This window comes from Polyodon spathula, chromosome 12 (assembly GCF_017654505.1).
Source record: "Polyodon spathula isolate WHYD16114869_AA chromosome 12, ASM1765450v1, whole genome shotgun sequence".
NCBI classification, from domain to species: Eukaryota; Metazoa; Chordata; class Actinopteri; order Acipenseriformes; family Polyodontidae; genus Polyodon; species Polyodon spathula.
Window position 1 is genome coordinate 32,691,577 of NC_054545.1, and position 19,361 is coordinate 32,710,937.

General features: G+C 37.3%; 2 protein-coding genes across 2 annotated transcripts in view; both read left to right on the forward strand.

Annotated features, from left to right (window-relative positions):
* Positions 1-1,178: 1,178 nt before the first annotated feature.
* Positions 1,179-2,501, forward strand: zmp:0000001268 (CYTL1 domain-containing protein). The gene is made up of 4 exons (XM_041265703.1): positions 1,179-1,405; positions 1,608-1,652; positions 1,822-1,968; positions 2,239-2,501. Exons 1-4 carry the CDS (start codon positions 1,265-1,267, stop codon positions 2,299-2,301), a joined length of 396 nt encoding a protein of 131 aa, XP_041121637.1. The 5' UTR covers positions 1,179-1,264; the 3' UTR covers positions 2,302-2,501.
* Positions 2,502-2,594: 93 nt separating this feature from the next.
* Positions 2,595-19,361, forward strand: part of stk10 (serine/threonine kinase 10) — a 41,513-nt gene continuing 24,746 nt past the window's right edge. Inside the window, exons 1-2 of the mRNA XM_041265699.1 lie at positions 2,595-4,050; positions 15,392-15,556. Of these exons, the coding sequence (XP_041121633.1) occupies positions 3,895-4,050; positions 15,392-15,556 (321 nt within the window). The 5' untranslated portion in view covers positions 2,595-3,894. The remainder of the gene's footprint in view (positions 4,051-15,391; positions 15,557-19,361) is intronic.

Sequence of the window (19,361 nt, forward strand, 5' to 3'; positions counted from 1 at the left end):
TTTCCCCTTTTTAAAAACTTTTTGTTTTGTTTTGTTTTGTTTTATGCCATTTTTTTAAATTGTTATTTGTATTTATTTATTTTTGGATTTTATGGGTTTCTTTAATTTGAGATACGTGGCTACTGTAGTGATCCAGCAATGGGGTTACTAAATAAAGTACCCCAGGGGTCAAAATTCTGGATCCACACATAGCCCCTGACCTTCTCCTGGATGAGATAGGAGGCCATGTAGAGTTTGGTTGCACTGGCTCCTGCGGGGTCCGGTTGCATAAAGGAACAGACAGACAGACAGACAAAGTTTCTTCTTTATATATTAAGATAAAGCTGGTCAGATCCCACACACAGGATTTTCCAGACGAGTTAAACACAAACTGAAAGCCAGGTAAAGGCAGGTTTATAGAAAACGGATAAAAACTGAACGAACATTGGAACAGAACCCAAAAACATTCAAATCCAGCACCAGAATTATTACAAATACCATAACATAGAAAGGGAAACACACACAAGCATATCTGTATCTGAAGCTTTGGCTATGTGCTTAGGTAATTTGAAATGAATTTATTTCAGGTGACAGTAAATATTTACCACTGAGTGAATCCCAGAGCAGTCATTACTTTTATTTGCTGTTCCATACAGCTGTGAATAAAGCTACAGTTTAGAAAAACCTGGTTAATTCAAATAGATTCCGTTAATGCTTGTTGTGCATTGGTATTTGAGAAACTTTAGTAATGCTTGAATAAACAGTTTGGCCAAATATTACGGTAAAGGGAATGTGTTATTTAGAGTACTCTGTGCTGCGTTTATATGCTGGCTGTGGATTTAGTGAAAATGAAACACAGTTTTTTGGAGTGAGATATACTGTATAATAAAAGGGATCTTTGTTCAAAGGGATGAATTACCGTGTTTTAGTGCCGGTTGGACAGCACATCTGTAAATATTTCTTTGGAAAACGTGTGTGTGCAGGGTTCATAGTTTTAATAGACCTGAGGATGGCGTTCAAATTGGAAATAGCTTGTTTACAGAAACTAAACGAAAAAACATTACTTTAGGACATTCTACAGTTGTAACATTTTGGCCCAGTCACTTTGTCCAAACAATTTTGAAATGCCAGAATTTTAAAAAGCCAAATTCAAAACAGGCGCTGAAATTCTTTTAAGTCATACAGTGCAGTGACTGGATACACATCACCCTTGTTTTGATCCCAAGACACTATATATAAAGACTCTTCAGCTGGGTTTTTAAGCTTAAACAGAATAACATCAGCGATGTCTTTGCTGCAGATAGTAACGTTTCTGTCTCTTTCTGTTTGTGCTTTTTGCTATCCGCCTACCTGCTACACCAGAGTTTTAAACCTGGGAAAGGAAATAACAGAGCGTGCCCAACGCATGAAGAAATCTCCAGACACTGTAAGTCAAATGTGATGATTTCTTATGTCTGTAAGCTTATATATATATAACTGTTTTAGGTTAATTTAATCCATTCATGTAAATAGTTTTATAAACATATACCATATACTAATTTGGAATAAGGAATACAAGGTCAGTGCAATACGAGGTGATGTATAGTGTGTGGCTACTGATTGTACCTACGTGTCTTTTCTTTTTAAAGGAGAGTTGTACTGCACATTTACCAGATCTTTACATTGATGTGCATGTAAGTATTTTTCGATATTTAACTTTCAGAAGTTTATTGCAGGGGCACTGTTAAGTGTTCCTGTGCCCATATGAAGGTGTAATGTACCAAATATGCTGTCATGATACCTTACCTGCGTGCTCTATGTTTGTTCCTATTGAATCATTAAACACACGCTCTGCCTCCACAGAACTCCTGTGTTATGTCAAAAATGCGCTCTTACCTGTTTTTGGTTGAGAGCTTGCGTGACCGAATTTGTACAGAGGACAAGAATGTGCAGGATCAAATCAGAGAGGTTCGTCGGCTGTATCTCATCATGGCAAAGATGTGTAATGGGGTAAGAGTTTATTGTTCACTACAATGTCGTTCTGTCACATAAATGTACCACATTGGTGGCATTGGTTGATGTTAAGAATTTACTCTCATTATGATCAGTTTAAAAGGACCATTTCACTGCTTCAAGAACACAATACGGCGTGTGAAGCATACTAAACTGATGAGAAAATAAATATAATTGTTTCAGTGCAGATATGTCAAATATGTGCCCATGGATGTTGATTGTACAGCGATGATGCCAAACGGGTTTGTGTTTCCCTTTTCTTAACAGGAACTTGTCTTTTACACGGATGACTGCGCAGAATTAAACCGCAAAGCGACTATGCCCACTTGAGGTATCAAGCACGCCATTGCCAGTCTTGAACTGCAGAAGAAGGAATGTTTTTTTTTTCATGTAGATGTTTTTTTTTTTTTTTTAATCCTTACGTTAGCGATGTTATCCGAACTTCTGAACTATTCCCCAAAATGTTTATTTTACAATAAAAATGTCTCGTATTTCATGAAACGCTGCATTAAACTGACTATAGAACTGTATGGAAGCCATTCTGATTACCTTGGTTAACAGATTTCACTAACTCAGCTGCCAACTGCTAGTGTAAACTAAGCCATTTTCAACTATTCGGGGATGTATATTAGTTTCCGCAACATTATTTTTGTAATCAATAGAAATAGGGTTTTATTTATGACTTTTATGACAGTATTTCTGGCACCTAGAACTGTTATTGTATCACCAAATTTAGCATGGTTTCAAAAAGGTGGGAATTATAAGTGCGAAAATTGATAGCTTGATTTTTCTTTTCTGAAAACACTGTTCAACTTCAATATTTCAAGAGGAGGAGCTACTCATGACAGAATTAGGTTTTTGGGTGTACTTTTTTCTAGTGCTTATTCTTTTACTGATTTAACATGATCCTGAGATATTTTGTATGACTGGTATAACTCGTCCTTATTCTCCTATTCTACTTGTTATGTGCGGCATTTCTTGGTGGTGTACTGCACAAGTAGTGTTGCAGGTAAAGTAAAGCCAGCAGGTGGCAATAGTGGGCAATTGATTTTTCTAGTATGCCGCACTTCTGTAGTGCATGAAAAGTTAACCTAAAAATATGCTTGACGACCCTCCTTTAACATAAATAGTTTTGGTACAGAAAAAAAAAATAAAAATAGAAGGAACGTATATATTTTAATTCATTTTTATTTTTCTTTCAACAGCTTACCTCTTCAACAAGCACACGCAGATTTGTCGTATACATTACACTCTGTTGATAAATAGCATAGCATAATCTGGCGCACACATAACTACACATATGTTGCAAAATCGTTTGAATTGCATTAAGAAAGCGTTCACTAACAGCATATATGCTTCCCTTTCTATGTCTATTTTAAAATTAAAATCATCGCACGTCCCTTAGTCCTGTCAAACATTAAGCGCATCCTGCCAGGCTGGTAAATGTAGTTTTTCTAACCCATAGAACCTTCAGTGAACTATTATAGACCACGTGTACAAATAAACTACAACTACCAAGAGCGCAACGCTTGCAAACAAGGTGGGGCTTGTTTAACAGCACCAATATTACTCAGAGCAAGACCAGTCAATTGAGCGTTAGCAGGTGGAGAGCTTAGTAGTGGTTTTATGCGACTGACGTGCATTATATAAGTTATGCTTGGTTTATTATTAAACAACAACGACAACAAAAAAGGATAAATACTTTCTTTATGAGAAATGATAAAATAAAAACAGTTTAACCCATTAGGGCGTGGTCTTAAAGTTTACCAGGGAGTTTAAATTCAGTCCCTATTTTTAGTTCTGCTTAGTGGCATGGTTAATGTAGTTTGTAGTTGATGAAGGCAATCGAAACAAGGTAGTTTTCAGCGTGAATTTTTTCATTCAACACGTTTATTTCTTCCCGTTTTAATTGTGGGATTCAACATGGCTTTTGCAAAATTCAGCAAAATCTTACGACTTTCCACTTTTGAGAAAAAGAAAACAAAACAGTATGCTCATGTACAGAGAGATTTGAACCCCAATGATATATGGGAAATTATCGGAGAATTGGGGGACGGAGCTTTTGGCAAAGTTTACAAGGTAAGATTATTATTATTCTTAATTTTGCAGCACTTAGCTACTTTAACAGGGTAGGGCGATACAATGAAGCGTCTCGATATTGCTAGATATGAGTTTCATACACGCCTGGGTTTGGGGTTAAACACGGCGCTGTGCTTTCAAAATGTTTTTTTTTTTTTTTTTTTTTTGTCAGGCTGGTGTGTTGGCAATATCGAGAAAACACCGATGCATATCAAACCAGGAAATCGGTGGCAGATCGGATTATAACCGAGTTATGTACAGTGTCGTTAAAGTCACCGACTCGAATCTCTTAAATGATGTACAGTTTTCCAGTACATATGCATTTCCTCAGCTTAAAACTTCACAACCGCAGTAACATGCCTTCCTGAACAACACATTTTAATCCTGGCTCCAGAATGGTTCTTTCACGCACATATCAAGCAGCCTGTTAGTTTTTGTCAAAGGGGCCCTAATTACACAGCAAGGACTGTAAAGTGACTACAGATCACCAGATTTTGAACCTATTAATGTGTGATTGAGTGTACACAGTCAATGGTTTACATTCAATTTGCAGGCTTCTATTTCCAAGTGAACTATTTCTCTCTGATGTCCACAACAAACGCAAAAGCTACAGTAGAAATTTCACTGAAAGCTTGTGGTTACTGAACTGAGCGCTTCTAGTCATACTGAAGTCATTCAAATAGTCATACAGGGCAGGGTTGGGGCACATGTAAATACACAATGTGTAAGACCTTTAACTACCTGTGCTACTGCATACCAAAGATTTCCCAGGGCCATGGCCAAAATCGCTTTATGCTGGTCAGTGCTTGTTGATTTGCTGGCCATTCTGGTTCGAAACACCAATTTTGGGTAAATAAGTTGTTAATGCAGGTTCATAAAAAGAGATTAAAAAATAATTTAAGTCCCTTTTTTTACTGTGAAAGGATAGATTTTAGTAATTGGCTACAGTACATGTTGATTTAATTTCAACATGTGCTGCTTTTTAGGCATCATCTGGGAGGAACAGAAAAAAAAAAAAAGTAAACACTCTTCCTAATGTTTAATCAGCACCTGGATAAGGGCAGCAGGTCATACATCAAGAAACACATGGGGCCAAGTGAAAGGGGCTAATTACTAAAACATCTCAAGCACTGAGCTGTGTCTGAGCAGTGCACTGGGAAGTAGATGTTTGGTGGCAAGGCTGCAGTGTGTAGGGCACAAGGCATTAAGTTACAGTATTTGATAGTAAACACCTTCATCTTAACTCTTTTCTGTGCCTGTGCCAGTGCTATTTATTTTCCACGTCCCTGGCACAAATTTATTTTAGCACTTTAGTGTTGTTTGCTACATTTACTAACTTGGGTCGCGCGACATGACATAGGGGTGTGTGAAGAGACAGCAACTGCTGATTTTTAAATCCTTTTTTAGTGAAAGCAATTCCTGTGCTTGTGAATTTAACTGCCACTTTTTTCCTACTGAGCATTAATGTCTGGCTGGTAAATTTGTCCATCTGTTCATGCAGACATACCTTGGTTCATAATCCTCAGCGTACCTTACTTAAAACAGCAACATATGACGCCTCTAAAGAAAGGCGATGTATGCTTGATGTAGTAAATTAACCCTATCGGACCACAGTTTAAAGAACCAGGCTATTCATCCTCCCCCACCACTCCTCCCATCCTGTTTCCATATGTTGTTTTCAGAGCTTCATGTTCAACCTTCAAAATATAAGCGCTCCATATGTTTAAACCTTATTCATGTTGAACAGCATTAACTAAATATCACAGCAATACAATGACATGTTAAACAGCGTTAAATAAATATTACAGAATAGACTGGATTGTCTTTTTCATCGGTTTGTGTTTTTGCAGATGCTCCATTAATTAAACGACTTACAATTAGTTGATGAAAACAAAATAAAAGGTTGTGTTTTTCATTCATGGAAGTTGTATTACACATTCTGGAAATACACTGAACAAAAATAAACGCAACGTGCAACGTGCAACAATTTCAATCGTTACAGTTCATATAAGGAAATCAGTCAATTGAAATAAATTCATTAGACCCTAATCTATGGATTTCACATGACTGGGAATACAGATATGCATCTGTTGGTCACAGATACCTTAAAAAAAAAAAAAAAAAAAAAAAAAAAGGTAGGGGTGTGGATCAGAAAACCAGTCAGTATCTGGTGTGACCACCATTTGCCTCATGCAGCGCGACACATCTCCGCATAGTTGATCAGGCTGTTGATTGTGGCCTTTTAAATGTTGTCCCACTCCTCTTCAATGGCTGTGCGAAGTTGCTGGATATTGGCAGGAACTGGAAAATCTGTCATACACGTTGATCCAGAGCATCCCAAACATGCTCAATGGATGACATGTCTTGTGAGTATGCAGGCTATGGAAGAACTGGGTCGTTTTCAGCTTCCAGGAATTGTGTAGAGGTCCTTGCGGCATGGGGCCGTGCATTATCATGCTGAAACATGAGGTGATGGAGGCAGGACAGTGGGCCTCAGGGTCTCGTCACGGTATCTTATGGTAGAGAAATGAACATTCAATTCTCTGGTAACAGCTCTGGTGGACATTCCTGCAGAGCATGCCAATTGCACACTCCCTCAAAATCTGAGACATCTGTGGCATTGTGTTGTGTGACAAAACTGCACATTTTAGAGTGGCCTTTTACTGTCGCTAGCACAAGGTGCACCTGTGTAATGATCATGCTGTTTAATCAGCTTCTTGATATGCCACACCCTTCAGGTGGATGGATTATCTTGGCAAAAGAGAAATGCTCACTGACAGGGATATAAACAAATTTGCGCACAAAATATGAGAGAAATAAGCTTTTTGTGGGTATGGAAAATTTCTGGGATATTTCAGCTCATGAAACATGGGACCAACACTTTACATGTTGCGTTTATATTTTTGTTCAGTGTATAATATGTTGAGCGTTGTAGTGTAGAAGATTTACAGTTTTTTATGTAGGTGCTTTTGATGGTACAATACTGCATGCTTTCTTTGAAAAAGAAGCTGGCGAAGTACCCCCGTTCACTGTTATTGACTAGCCTTTAAAACCAGCTTTGACAAAATCAGACCTCAATGAAACAAGCTTTTTTATTTATTTATTTATTTTTATAATCTCTGTGGCCCAGGCACACCAGTGCCTTGTGATAAGTTTTCTTGACAGAGGGTGTGGGCAGGATGTCCCTGCTCTCAAGTATTCTGTGACATTATACATATTTCACTGTTTAGGGAAACCTGCCACTTAAAGCTGTAACTTAAAAGGCAACAGTTTAAATGTGCAGTTTCCTGTCAGAATGCTGTTGTTGAACTCAAGTCCCTGGGCTGTAACTTGGAATCAAGTTTTGCACTTGAAGACACAGCAGTTTTTAATTTATAGCTAATATGCAAAATCCGAGTTTCTGTAATTGGGTCACAACTTAGGCTTAAAGTAATCTTCTTGACTTTTATGACAAGGTACATTTTTTAGGCAGTGTAGAATTGATAGTTTTAAATTGGACTGTTACAATGTTCAAACCCATCATTTTAATGAATTCATAGTTGCTGTAAGCAGGGTGTTGAAGTTGAGTGTTTCTCATTATCATAATCACAAAAGAACTGCATTGCATTGCAGTATTCTTTTTGTAACATGAGAATCGCACACATATGGTAAATGCTATATAGTAAGGGACAGAAAGAAAACCGTTATTTTAAATTGAATTAGACCAAGTAGAATGTCTAACAGACAACTGCATCAACTTGGTCATGTTTGGCAGTGATAGGGTGTCAAAGATACTTGGACAAGGTAGTGCTGGAATTAAGACCTCAGCAGCCACTGAATATTGGAAGTCCTCTTGCAGCACAACCCTCTTGCTAAAATTGGCCTGCATGTGAGCTGAGATTTAAGCCTCTTGTCACTTTAATTGTCACTGGCAAGCAAAACTTGTCTATTTATTCTATACAGGCAAAATAGTTATTTTGGACCTGTGTTTTATTTTTTTCAATGTTATGCAAAATTGAAATTACATTACAATATACTATACTGTAGACCTACATCAAAAGAGCAGTGCACTTTTGACCAAATTTACAAGTGCTTCTTCAGTTCAAGGGCATGGTCTCCTTCCTGAATGGAACCCTCTTGAATGCGTTTGCAAATTATACTTTGTCTTTTTCAATGTTTTTTTAGGTCTTTGGGGAACTGGGTGGAGTTCAAAAGCCATGACATTAACCAGCGGAAATGTTTTTTTTTTTTTTTTTTTTTGCACAAAATTCCTGTCATTTTAACCACTCTAGATAAATTGTATTACTGTGACCTTCTTGTGTCATTTAGTGTTGGCTGTGGGTAACCCGTTTATGATACAGTTTTAATTCCGAAGGAAAATAAATAATTCTGCTCTGGTAGGAAGTTTTGTAATTTTGCAATCTCCTTATCAGGATAAAGGATCACACATCCACGATTCCAGTATTTGCTAAAGAAAGCAGTTTTAGTGAGTGTGCAGTTACAGTAGTTTCTACATTGTTTTGTGTGCCAACCGTGCTCTCTTTATGCAGAATAAATGGCCAAAATATACTGATTCAGTCAGCAAAGTGGTTGCATAGCAGAAGAATAGAACACCACCTATGTCATAGATTTCTTTTTAATTCAAAATGCTGTCTAAATGTTCTTTTGTAGTACTGTACACACTGCAGTGCCTAAGGGTGAACAAGACACGGCAAATGTGTGTTTAAGATGTGTTGCCAGCAACAGAATTCAGAGCAGATTCTATTGGACAAGGTAGGTACTTGCTGGGAGAGGTTCTGGTTTATAAACAACCTCAGCTTGTTGCTGTCTGTAACAGCCATCTTTTATTTTAAACAATGTTTTATTTGATTGGGGTCCATAAAGTTGTCAAGGACGAGCATTAGACGCTGTAGAGTAAACAATTTGAAATACACAATTGTACAGTATTGTAGCATGCAAGGGGGGGAGGCAGCAGCAGGGCTGGTAGGTGACATAGTCACATACAAAGACATAAGCCCGATATATACTGCTTTGCAAAGGAGCCAGCTCTTTTGTACAGAGGTATCGGCGCTGTGCTTTAGTGCGAGAGGTCCCGGGTTCGCCCCCGCCCTCCGCCTGTGTGTGGATTGCCTCGCTCTGTGTGATGTAACCGCTACAGTACATACAATCAGAGTTAGGCCAATGTCTTACTGTATTACCTGTTCAGGAAGTAATACTACTACAGTACAAATAATAATATGCCACTATCTCCTGCTTTCCAGGGATGAATAATTAAACATTTGAGCCGGAAGGAGTGGTCTTAATCGTGTGGTAATGCCTGCCTCGTGCAGTTACATGCCCGAGCCGTAGTCAAGGGCAATAATGTAATGAGAAGGGCATTACCACAAGGTTAAGCCTGCTTCTGGGGGCTCAAATGCTATTAGAATGTGGATACGTTACAAATTTAAATAATTAAAAAAAAATAGCATTTTTCGTGATTATCAAGAACTTGGTTTTGTTGCAGCGGATTAAATTTTGTTATGCAATTTGTTTAGGATTATGCCAGGCTGCTGCACTCCTCCAGTGTGATTGGACAATAGTTGTTTGCGAAACATCCAAACCTGAATTCATTGTATATTTCCCGGGAGATGTAGGCTAACTTACAGATAAAACAAAACCTATATAAAGTATTAGGAAAAACAACAACACTGAAGTGAACGACAAACAGGTAAGTTTATTTTTAAATTCATGTTAGTAAAATAGGCCTACATTTTAAATCTGATGCCTTGTATTATTTAGTAGTTATTGATGTGGATATTACCAGCAACGGTACAGTTTATCAGCATGTTGAAAACAGGCTAGACGAAAGTTTGTTTCTTGAAACTGGCATAGGTGATGGGTTGTCTTTTTTGGAAAATTCAGAACAGGTGAATGTTATTGAAATATTAGCATTTTCTCCTCCTCCTGTCAGTATGCGAGACCAGGTTTGTCTCTCTTTTTCATCCGGTGCCCAGTAACTTTACCGAAGACACATTTTTATGTCCGGTTACTGCTATACTTTCTTGGCATTCTAGACCGGCATTAGATAATAGTTGTGTTGTGGTGGACTGCAAACAGTGGTCTGTATGCCTTTTACTCAGGTTGGCCAACTTATTTAACTGTGGAATCATATTTCCTAAAGTGTTTTTTCCAAGAGGAAGTTGGTGGTGCGAGCAAAATGTAGTTGAATGTTATACCAGACTGTATACAAGAGACTTTTCGGAGTATCTGTAGAAAGGAAATTAGTTTTTTCAAGGTCTTGTTTTGTTAATGCATCATGATACGCTGCTGTGTCTTTGACTGCATGCCTGATTTTCTTAATCGCTGCTTTCAGTATGTTGTTGGAACTTGTCTACTCGGAGTCATTCATAATATTACAGTTTTTACTGAAGGAAGAGTTATTAGGTGTTGATTTATCCCTGATCTTATTCCTTAGTAACTCTGTATGCTGTACTGCTCCTTAGCTGTTTTTACCCTTGCATAGAATTCTCTTAGTGTAGTTCTAGAGTCTCATTGTCAAAGTTGTCATTTTTTTTCTTTTCTGATAGCCAGCTTTTAAATAGCTTTTTTCTTTAAGACTGTTTAACTCGGAGTCTTGTTGTAGAATGTCTGGAAGGCAGTGTTGAATCGCTACTGTTTTCTTTACCATGCTGCTATTGGTACCAGAAGTAGTTTCTTTTTGCAAATATTCATCCATTTCATACCCATCAGACTTGTCCTAGTCAAGATCAGGAAGTAACCACTCTTTTTATAGTCTGTGCTTTGAAAATATTAAAGTTCATGTTTTTAGTTATTGGTTGTTTGTTAGACACTGTTTTGGTTTACATCTGTGTTTATAAATAGGATTTTAAGATTTTAAATGCTTATCCCGAGCTATTAACAGATTTATTTATTTATCACACAGTATATAGATTTTCAGGCGGATTGATTTGGAGCGGTGAATAAACAAAGTTTGAATACTAACATTTGGGCGGGCTTAATCGGAATTTAAGCGCGTCTGATTGACCAATCAGGTTACAGAAAATCTCCTGTCCATATTTTAATGTACTGTAGTATCCACTGGCTATGTCAGCCTGTCACCAATATCCATATTCTGGACTAGTTTCATCCCAGAATTAGGAGAGGCACCCTAAATCCATAACATCTGAAACTTCATTGTATTGCATGCTGTTGACTTTAAGTCTAGCCTAGGAAGTATTGAGAGGTTAATTTGATAATTCGGTTTACTTGAGCATGAGCAGTAACAAGCAGTTGTTGCTAGGCAGCATGGACTCAGAGTTGTTTTTAATTCTTTTAAGTGTCTTCCCATGTAAACAGAATTGATTTGATTATTAAGCCATTTACTGTGCGTGGGGCATTATGAACTCAACAAGGCTAAATTACAAACCAGGAAACGTCGTTACCAACAAAAACGTTGTATTGCTGTTATTGGTATGATTGATTTTATGATTTGATGGTAAACAAAATGTAAATACTGCAAGTAGTATTTTTTATTAACTGTTTAAATATAATATGAACAGAAATAATCCATAACCTCTGTAAATGGCTACAGAATGCAACAGTCCAAATGAGTTTCATTCGCAGGTTCAGAGCATATTGGTAATAAAAATACTGCAATCAAAAGACTGTTGACTGTTCACATCACACATAGGTGGAAAAACCCTGATGTGAGCAGCTGTATCACCGAGGAACTGATTCAGCAGTATGAGCAATTGCGAAATGGTACATGTTCTGTCATGAAGTTTTATACACCCTTGTTCTTTACAAAACTGCTTTTGTTCTTTGTTAGGTTTGTCAGTCGTTCATTACAGAAGCTGAGATTTATAATTCAAATGCTATATTTTGTCCAAATAAGATGTATTCAAAAAACTTGATATGAACTACTTTGTGTGTGTTTTCAGGAAATGTTTTGCAAGCCTGTTCTCTCTGTTATAGTTATATTGCAGCACATTTAAGTTTTTATACTTCAAAATGCTATAATTTTTGTCCAAATAAGATTTATTTCCATTTCAAAAAATTGAACTACTTGTGTGTGGTTGTTTTCAAACAGCAAGGCCTGTCTCGCCTTCTCCCTCTGTTTAATAGGTTATTTGCAGCACCTTTAAAATAAGTCCTTCAAGAAGGATTGTCTGTTCCGATTGGGGTGCATGTTGCTTATACATCTTTTGAATACCAGAAATACTATTGGCCTACAGGTATTTTATGTATATATCGCATATTATATATATATATATATATATATATATATATATATATATATATATATATATATATATATATATATATATATATATATATATATATATATATATATATATAGACTTGCACCAAGTATATGAATGCATCCCAGTTGTAAATCATTGAGAGCCCTCTGTTTTTTCCTGTGAGTGTTTGAGAAGCACAGAGAAGAGGCACAACGTCGTTGTGAGTTCAGTGATTTATTGCTGTAGAGCACAATTGATGGTCGTATTGGATAGACCATAGTGTTTGTCATCCTTAACTTAAACACTCATTCATAAGAGATATGAGAGCCTGAAATGTAAAACTGCAGAATACTGGACAGGAGTATGAAAGATACAGGAAGAGTAAGGCATTGTCTTCAGGAAGGCAAACGGTATGCATCTCAGACTGCTGGTGAGTGAAAGGAAGCATTACCACACAGACAGCTTTGAGAGGGGTTTTCCAAAGCACACTCTCACACATATACGTAAATACAAAATAAAAGGAGGCTATATACCTAGATAAAGCCATTCACTTTAGCTGTTTTGAAACTCAGTTAGAGGAAATACAGCCTAATCTTCTGCAAATCTGTCTGGGATTGTACTGTCTGTGTGCGATTTAGTTTTATAGAAGCTTATACTGTATGAGAAGTCCTGTCTGAGCTTTTGTGAATTTTAGATAGGGAAGCCGACTATATGTATACTGCAGATACTGTAACAGTGTCCTTCCTACAGTCCAGAGCCTGGAGCTCAGATGTCTGGCTCAATTATTCTGCTATGATTACAGACGTTTCCCCATGTTTTGGGTTTATGTTGTTACCATCCTGAATTTCTCCCTGTACAGTGCATACTAGTAAAGCAGTCAGACTCTGTCTTAAAGGGTCCTAATTTGAAATGTGGACCCTTAGGCACCCTAACTTACACAGTAACTGCTTTCAATGTGTGCCAATCGTCTTGCAACATGTAGACTCTAAGCCTCACAAAGCTCTCTTGTGTTATGCACATATACAGGTAAACACATCACATAATATACTACAGTAACTTTTTAAACAAGGATCTTTCTTAAAAAGGGATGGTGCGAGTCTCAGCCGTTCGCACTAAAATGTACCCTTTTCAAGTCACTCTGTTTTCAGTCCTCAAAAGATTGTGGTACTGAAGGCTCTTGTGGGGTTGTGTCCCCCTGGGGAGTTTGTTTCCATTCACCTCGCACTATTTGAAATCAACCAACTTTATATATATATATATATATATATATATATATATATATATATATATTATATATATATATGTAAATAAAACATTAATTTGTTTTGTTTATTTTGTCTCCTCATAACTGGAAGAAAGTTACTACAGAAATTGGGTGTGGAACTTCCTGTTAAACTATGTAAAAGGCAACTAAGTAAAGACTGTTTTCTTTTTTTTTTCTTTCTTTCTTGGCCATGGCCCAGAACACGTTTTTTTTTTATTATGTGTGTACTGAGCTTAAAATGTTGCTAACTGAAAAAGTAAGCCCATCCTAATATCATCAGCAAGTTTGAAACATGCAAGTTAGGTGCTTTAAACCTTTCCAAGTACAGAAGCATGTGTCCTTGCTACATGTTGTGTTTTTAGAGACGTGTTACAGTAAGTGGGTGGCTGATAGAAATATAATTTCCTTTATACTACACCCAAATGAAACCACCAGAAATATAAAGCCCTGTTACTACTTTTTTGGGGAGGTCAGAATGACAAGATTTGTCTGTCCCTTGACTCAGAGTATTTCGAATGACATCATTGTGAGTATATGCCTTCAGTGTTTCACACCTCTCAGCAAAAACGTTGGTCTCTTGAGTTTTCTCACTTGGTTCAATGTCAGGGAAGCAGATCCAAGCAAGCACTGTGAATGAGCACACCTTCAACTGTGTTCAGCAGCCGCGCCTGACTGGCTGGTTGAAAAAAGCAAGTGGAGCATTCTGTTCCCTGATAGTCTATGAAAACATACTGATTCTGTTGCTACATCGAAAATAGAGGTTTCCCCATTAAACATGCAAACAAAGATGGGTTCAGTTTAATCTTTTTATATGTAATGTTTCTTAACAGTTGTGTAATCCAAATGTACAGCTAGACTCGCTGTTAAAACAGTAGTGTACAGGTATACCGCATGCATATGCTGATGCTAATTTTTTATGAACATGTCTTACCAAAAGGTTGTTTTGAGTGTTTTAAACTGTTCTATTTAACCCTTTAGGAATAAAGGTGGCCACAGTGCGAATGCAGTGTACCGTCTATCTTTTGTAATCCTTACATACCGAGCAGGCAGTTGAATTTCAAGTTTTTCCAGAACTCTCAATGTCTTTAGGTGACAAGCTGCTGTTTATCGGAGCACAGTCCTCATATTCTTACTGTGCATGTCCTGCATACTCAGACTAACAATACGGACCTTTTACACTCTGAGGCTCTGTCCACTTCTCCACAGTATGTGCAGGTATTGGGGGTTGTAGGAGATGAGCTGTTGCTTGCAGTACAGTTCACAGCATGGCACTACCTCCCAAGCAGTGTAACTGCTGTATAGGGATGTTCACATACCTCCCTTCTCCTCCTTTTCTCTCGCCGTTGTTGTACCCCTTAGCCATAGTGTATACTGAAGACATCTAAACAATTGCTTATTCAATTGTGATTATACTTGCTAAGGACCTTCTTTAGCTGTCTTGTTATTGAGAGCATAGTTTCAGAATCTAAGGCTTCAAGGAAGTTCCCTGTCTGTCTGCCCATCCGTCAGTAACACTTGTATATTATGTTGAGAACCACTAATCATATTGCTATAAAAGCTGCTTTTGATTTTCTTTAGCACGGGTTATTTACAACAGCAGTGTGTGGATGTACATTTCCATTTTGATATGTATTCAGTCCATACAGTGAATGTACTGTACTGTAGGTCATTGTGATTTGCTTTTTCGTGAAGCTAATGCAGTAGTTCTAATTATAGAGCTATTGGTTAAGTCTGTCATCACTGATGTACTTGTTGAATTGTTTACCTTTCCTGAAGCAGGCAGTGTTTGATGTGAGATTGGGAACTTGTGGGAGGATAAGAAACACAACATTTAATAGTGATCTGTGTTTTAGTGAATGAATATTTTGTGTTGTAGGCTAAAAACAAAGAGACTGGTGTGCTGGCTGCTGCAAAAGTGATAGAGACGAAGAGTGAAGAAGAACTGGAAGACTACATGGTGGAAATAGACATCCTGGCATCCTGTGACCACCAGTATATCGTCAAACTTCTGGATGCCTTTTACTTTGAAAACCAGCTGTGGGTAAGACAACGCTGCAGATGCTTTCACACCAAATAGACAGTTTTATAGTCTGAGAACTGTAAACGGCACTCTTTTTATATTGTAGCAATGCTTATTTTGAGCAAACTGAGTTTTGACCTACCCAGTGGTACGTTTTAATCTGAACTTCAGGCTTTAATTCAGTCCTACATTGTCTTTAATGATAGTCAGCAGCAAAATTAATTTCTGTTAAGGCAGCCCTGTGAATTGATTGTAAACACTACATTTAACGGAAAAGTCTTTGTCCGGTTTAACAGGCAAATCCACCAAAACATGTAATAAAACAATAATGAAGAGTATGCTATGGTGTTGTTTTTTTGGATTCAAAATGTTTCTAAATAAAGCAACCAAACGGATGCAGTATGTAGCCTGTTTAATTCGATTCTAAGGTTGGTACCAATATAGATTTAAAGGGCTTAGGTGAAAAATTCTAGAATTCCACTGTGTGAAAGGCAAATTCTAGGAACTGTGTCCATGTACATTAATGAGCGGTTAGTGTAACAACCTGGAAAGACCTAGAGACGCCTGGAATAACTGGAAATTCAGCTGAAGATAGCTGTAGATAAGGTCAGTACTACTAACTTGGCACAGATTAATTCTTGCTGTCTGTACACAGAACCTTTTTCTAATAACCCAGAAAAGGGACGCATAGAATTTCTCAGTCATTGCGTGTTTATATGACGGTTGTTTCATTCTTGTAATTCATAACCTTTTGCTGCAGTGTAGCGGCTTAGCTGTGAGAATGGGTGGTGGCGGGATGTTAACAAACTGGAAACTTTTCATTTGCTCTGAATTTAACTGAAGAAACCTTGAACTAGATTAAGCAGATTATCTTTATATTAAATAAGTAATGAGAGAAAAGTAGAACCATGGCTGTCGGCATAGTTACCATTTTCTTTTGGAAGTTTAAGACATTTTGGGTGTGACGTATCTAGGAGCTATTATCCATATTATGTGGTAAAATGTACCACAGGCTTGGTACATTTTCAATTTTAAAATAAACTGAATAGAAGTTAAGTTGCACACAATGGAAACAGCTAATTTCTTGTAGCAGCCAATAGGAGTGCATCCAAAAGTGTTTGATTCCCATCGATTACTTGAAAGGAACCCATGCTTCCTGGATGAGTAATTCACTTTTCAAAACTCCAATACATTGTTTTCGATTTGGTTGTTGCTACTAGTACTGTAGTATTGGAGAGACACTCACTTTATTCATGTCTAAGATAGAATTAGTGTAAACTGTCAATACTTAACAAACATGTGGAATGCCAAGGATACAGTGTAGAAACCATACTGTGCGTTTTGAAATGTCAATGTGGTGACAGCTACAGCAGTAATCATAGAAACTGCAGGCAGGTTAAACTAGTCTACCACAGTGTTCTGTGTTTATGCCAGCTTGTAACTAACACAGGAAAGCAAAGTTTCAGTTCTCTCAAATCCTGTCGTGTACACCAGCAGGGGCGGCACATTCTTGAACCCACAGACGGCATGAAGGGTTTGTTTGTTTCAAACATGAAAAAAGATATTCAGACTTAATGTGTGCATATTATTCCAGAAACAGTCCTGCATTGCAACATGTCATATGTGCTATTTTACTGCCCTTATCTGAATATCTCTGCTGTGGAATTAACCCTTTTTGTGCTGGAAGATTTGAGTATTGAGACCTTCTCTTTGCACACAAAACAGCTGTATAGATAGACTCACAGAAGCTTTGTAGCTATTTTGAACAATGCTTATTTAAATTGATGGTTAAATGTGTTAGAGTAAAAGCTTGTTGACAGGATGTGGTATTTGGGGACAACTAGAAATTACTGCAGTACTGCTATTCTGCACCACTGTGATCCATATACTACTGTCCATTGAGGTTTGCTGTAGGCTGGCGCAGGCCTTTCTGCAAAAGTGGTTTCACTAGTAGACTTTAAAATAGTAATGTGGTTTGTACTTTGGACCTTTTGGTGCTAGCTGGTGGCATTTGTATAGTAGTAAGGTTATGTAGTCTTACATCAGAAAGCTTACACTTTCTGGAAGAGCCCAGGCAATTAGAATTAAACAGTCTCGCACATTAAATCCATTTATTCTAACAGGTTCTTTTAAAGGTTTTGAAACACCTTGTCAGCAGCAGAACTGCCTCCACCTGTTTTAAGAATTCCTACAATTGTTATGTTGATCATGATAGGTTGTGTGGTCCAGTGGTTAAGGAAAAGGGCTTGTAACCAGCAGGTCCCAGGTTCAAGTCAAGTCTGAGCAAGTCACTTAATCTTCTTGTGCCCCATCTTTCAGGTGAGACGTCTGCTAAATGAATAATTATTATTATTTTAATAATAATAATAATAATAATAATAATAATAATAATAATAATAAAGCAGAGTAATTGGAGGGGCTTGTATTTCCTCTATCCCTGATTGTCAGGTGTTCATAAAGCTAAAAGCTCAAGTATGTTTACAAGACTAGACTGAATATCTAAATAATAAGTTCATTTATTATTGAGATCACCTTTTGTACAGCAAAAACAAAGGGAGTTAAAGAACAAAGTCAGAAAATAAGCAAGTATTGAATGAGTGAAGAAACCCTATTCCTCAGTGAAGGTCTGATCCCTTTGTTGTTTTTTTTTTCATGGTGTCTTAACATGTTTACTGTTAATTACAACAGACCCTGGTTGTGAACACTTTATATGCACTTAATCACATTTTCACTTTTCATTTAAATTGCATTTTTAGTACAATACTTCATTTTAAATGGCAGTTTCACGTTGCCCAGCAGCATGTGTTTTCACCATTTAAATATATCCAGCGATTGGCAAGCTGAAGATCAGCCAGAAATGCATGAAAGCATTCATCAATGGTTCTGATTCTTAATAATAATAATCATCAAATATAATATTTCCTTCCAAATATGTGAAACTGATCTAGATATTGTGATCAGTGCATAAGGGTTCCTTATGTTGCGGGAGAACTGTAAAAAGGCCAGATATGTCTGCTACTATTCATAACATGAATACATTTCAAGAAAAGTCATTCAGCTGTTTTGGAATCTGTGTTGCACTTGGATAACATTTTGCTGGACACACCTATGTGTACTTGTGGCAGTGTACCCCGCCCCTGTGCATATTTTTGTGTTATATCTTATATGTATTGTGTTAATGTTGGTGTATTGTAATTGGTACACGGGATATAATATGGGTTATGAACACGAGTGATTTAAAATGTATGTTTGTGTTTAGGCACTTCACATACAGGTAAAACGTAATATGTAAGTACAGGAAATTGCACTAGATTAATTCACGTGCAGTTGTACCGAGACTCCAGTTGAATTATTGATTTAGCTATCGAGTCTCGGTACAGCTGCATAAAACAAAATGTTTGCACTCACTTGGTTGTGTGTTCGATGAGTGGAGAAGGAGAAAAAGTAAATAACAATTGATTTGACTCACCTTGTTTGTCTATTCATCCACTTTTTTGTTTAGTGTTAGTCTGTTTTGTTTGTCTGTTTATTTTGGTCTCAAGTGCCGTGTGCTGTTTTTATTTAAATCTTTTATTTTGTTTATTAAATGCTGAGCGCAACCAAGCGCTCCGCTTCACCAAACAACCCGTCTCTGTCTTTCCTGTTTTGTGTTGCTCCCTGTTTCTGGTCTGGCGTCACCCACTACAGCCATCTGTCACAGTACTATATTATCATCTTGGGGGGTAACAAGGAAAGACTCTTAATTAGGGAATCTCTATTTTTAAAACCTATCCATGCAGCTTTTAATGTCTGGTTTTAGACACACAATGCATTCTTTTTCATGACT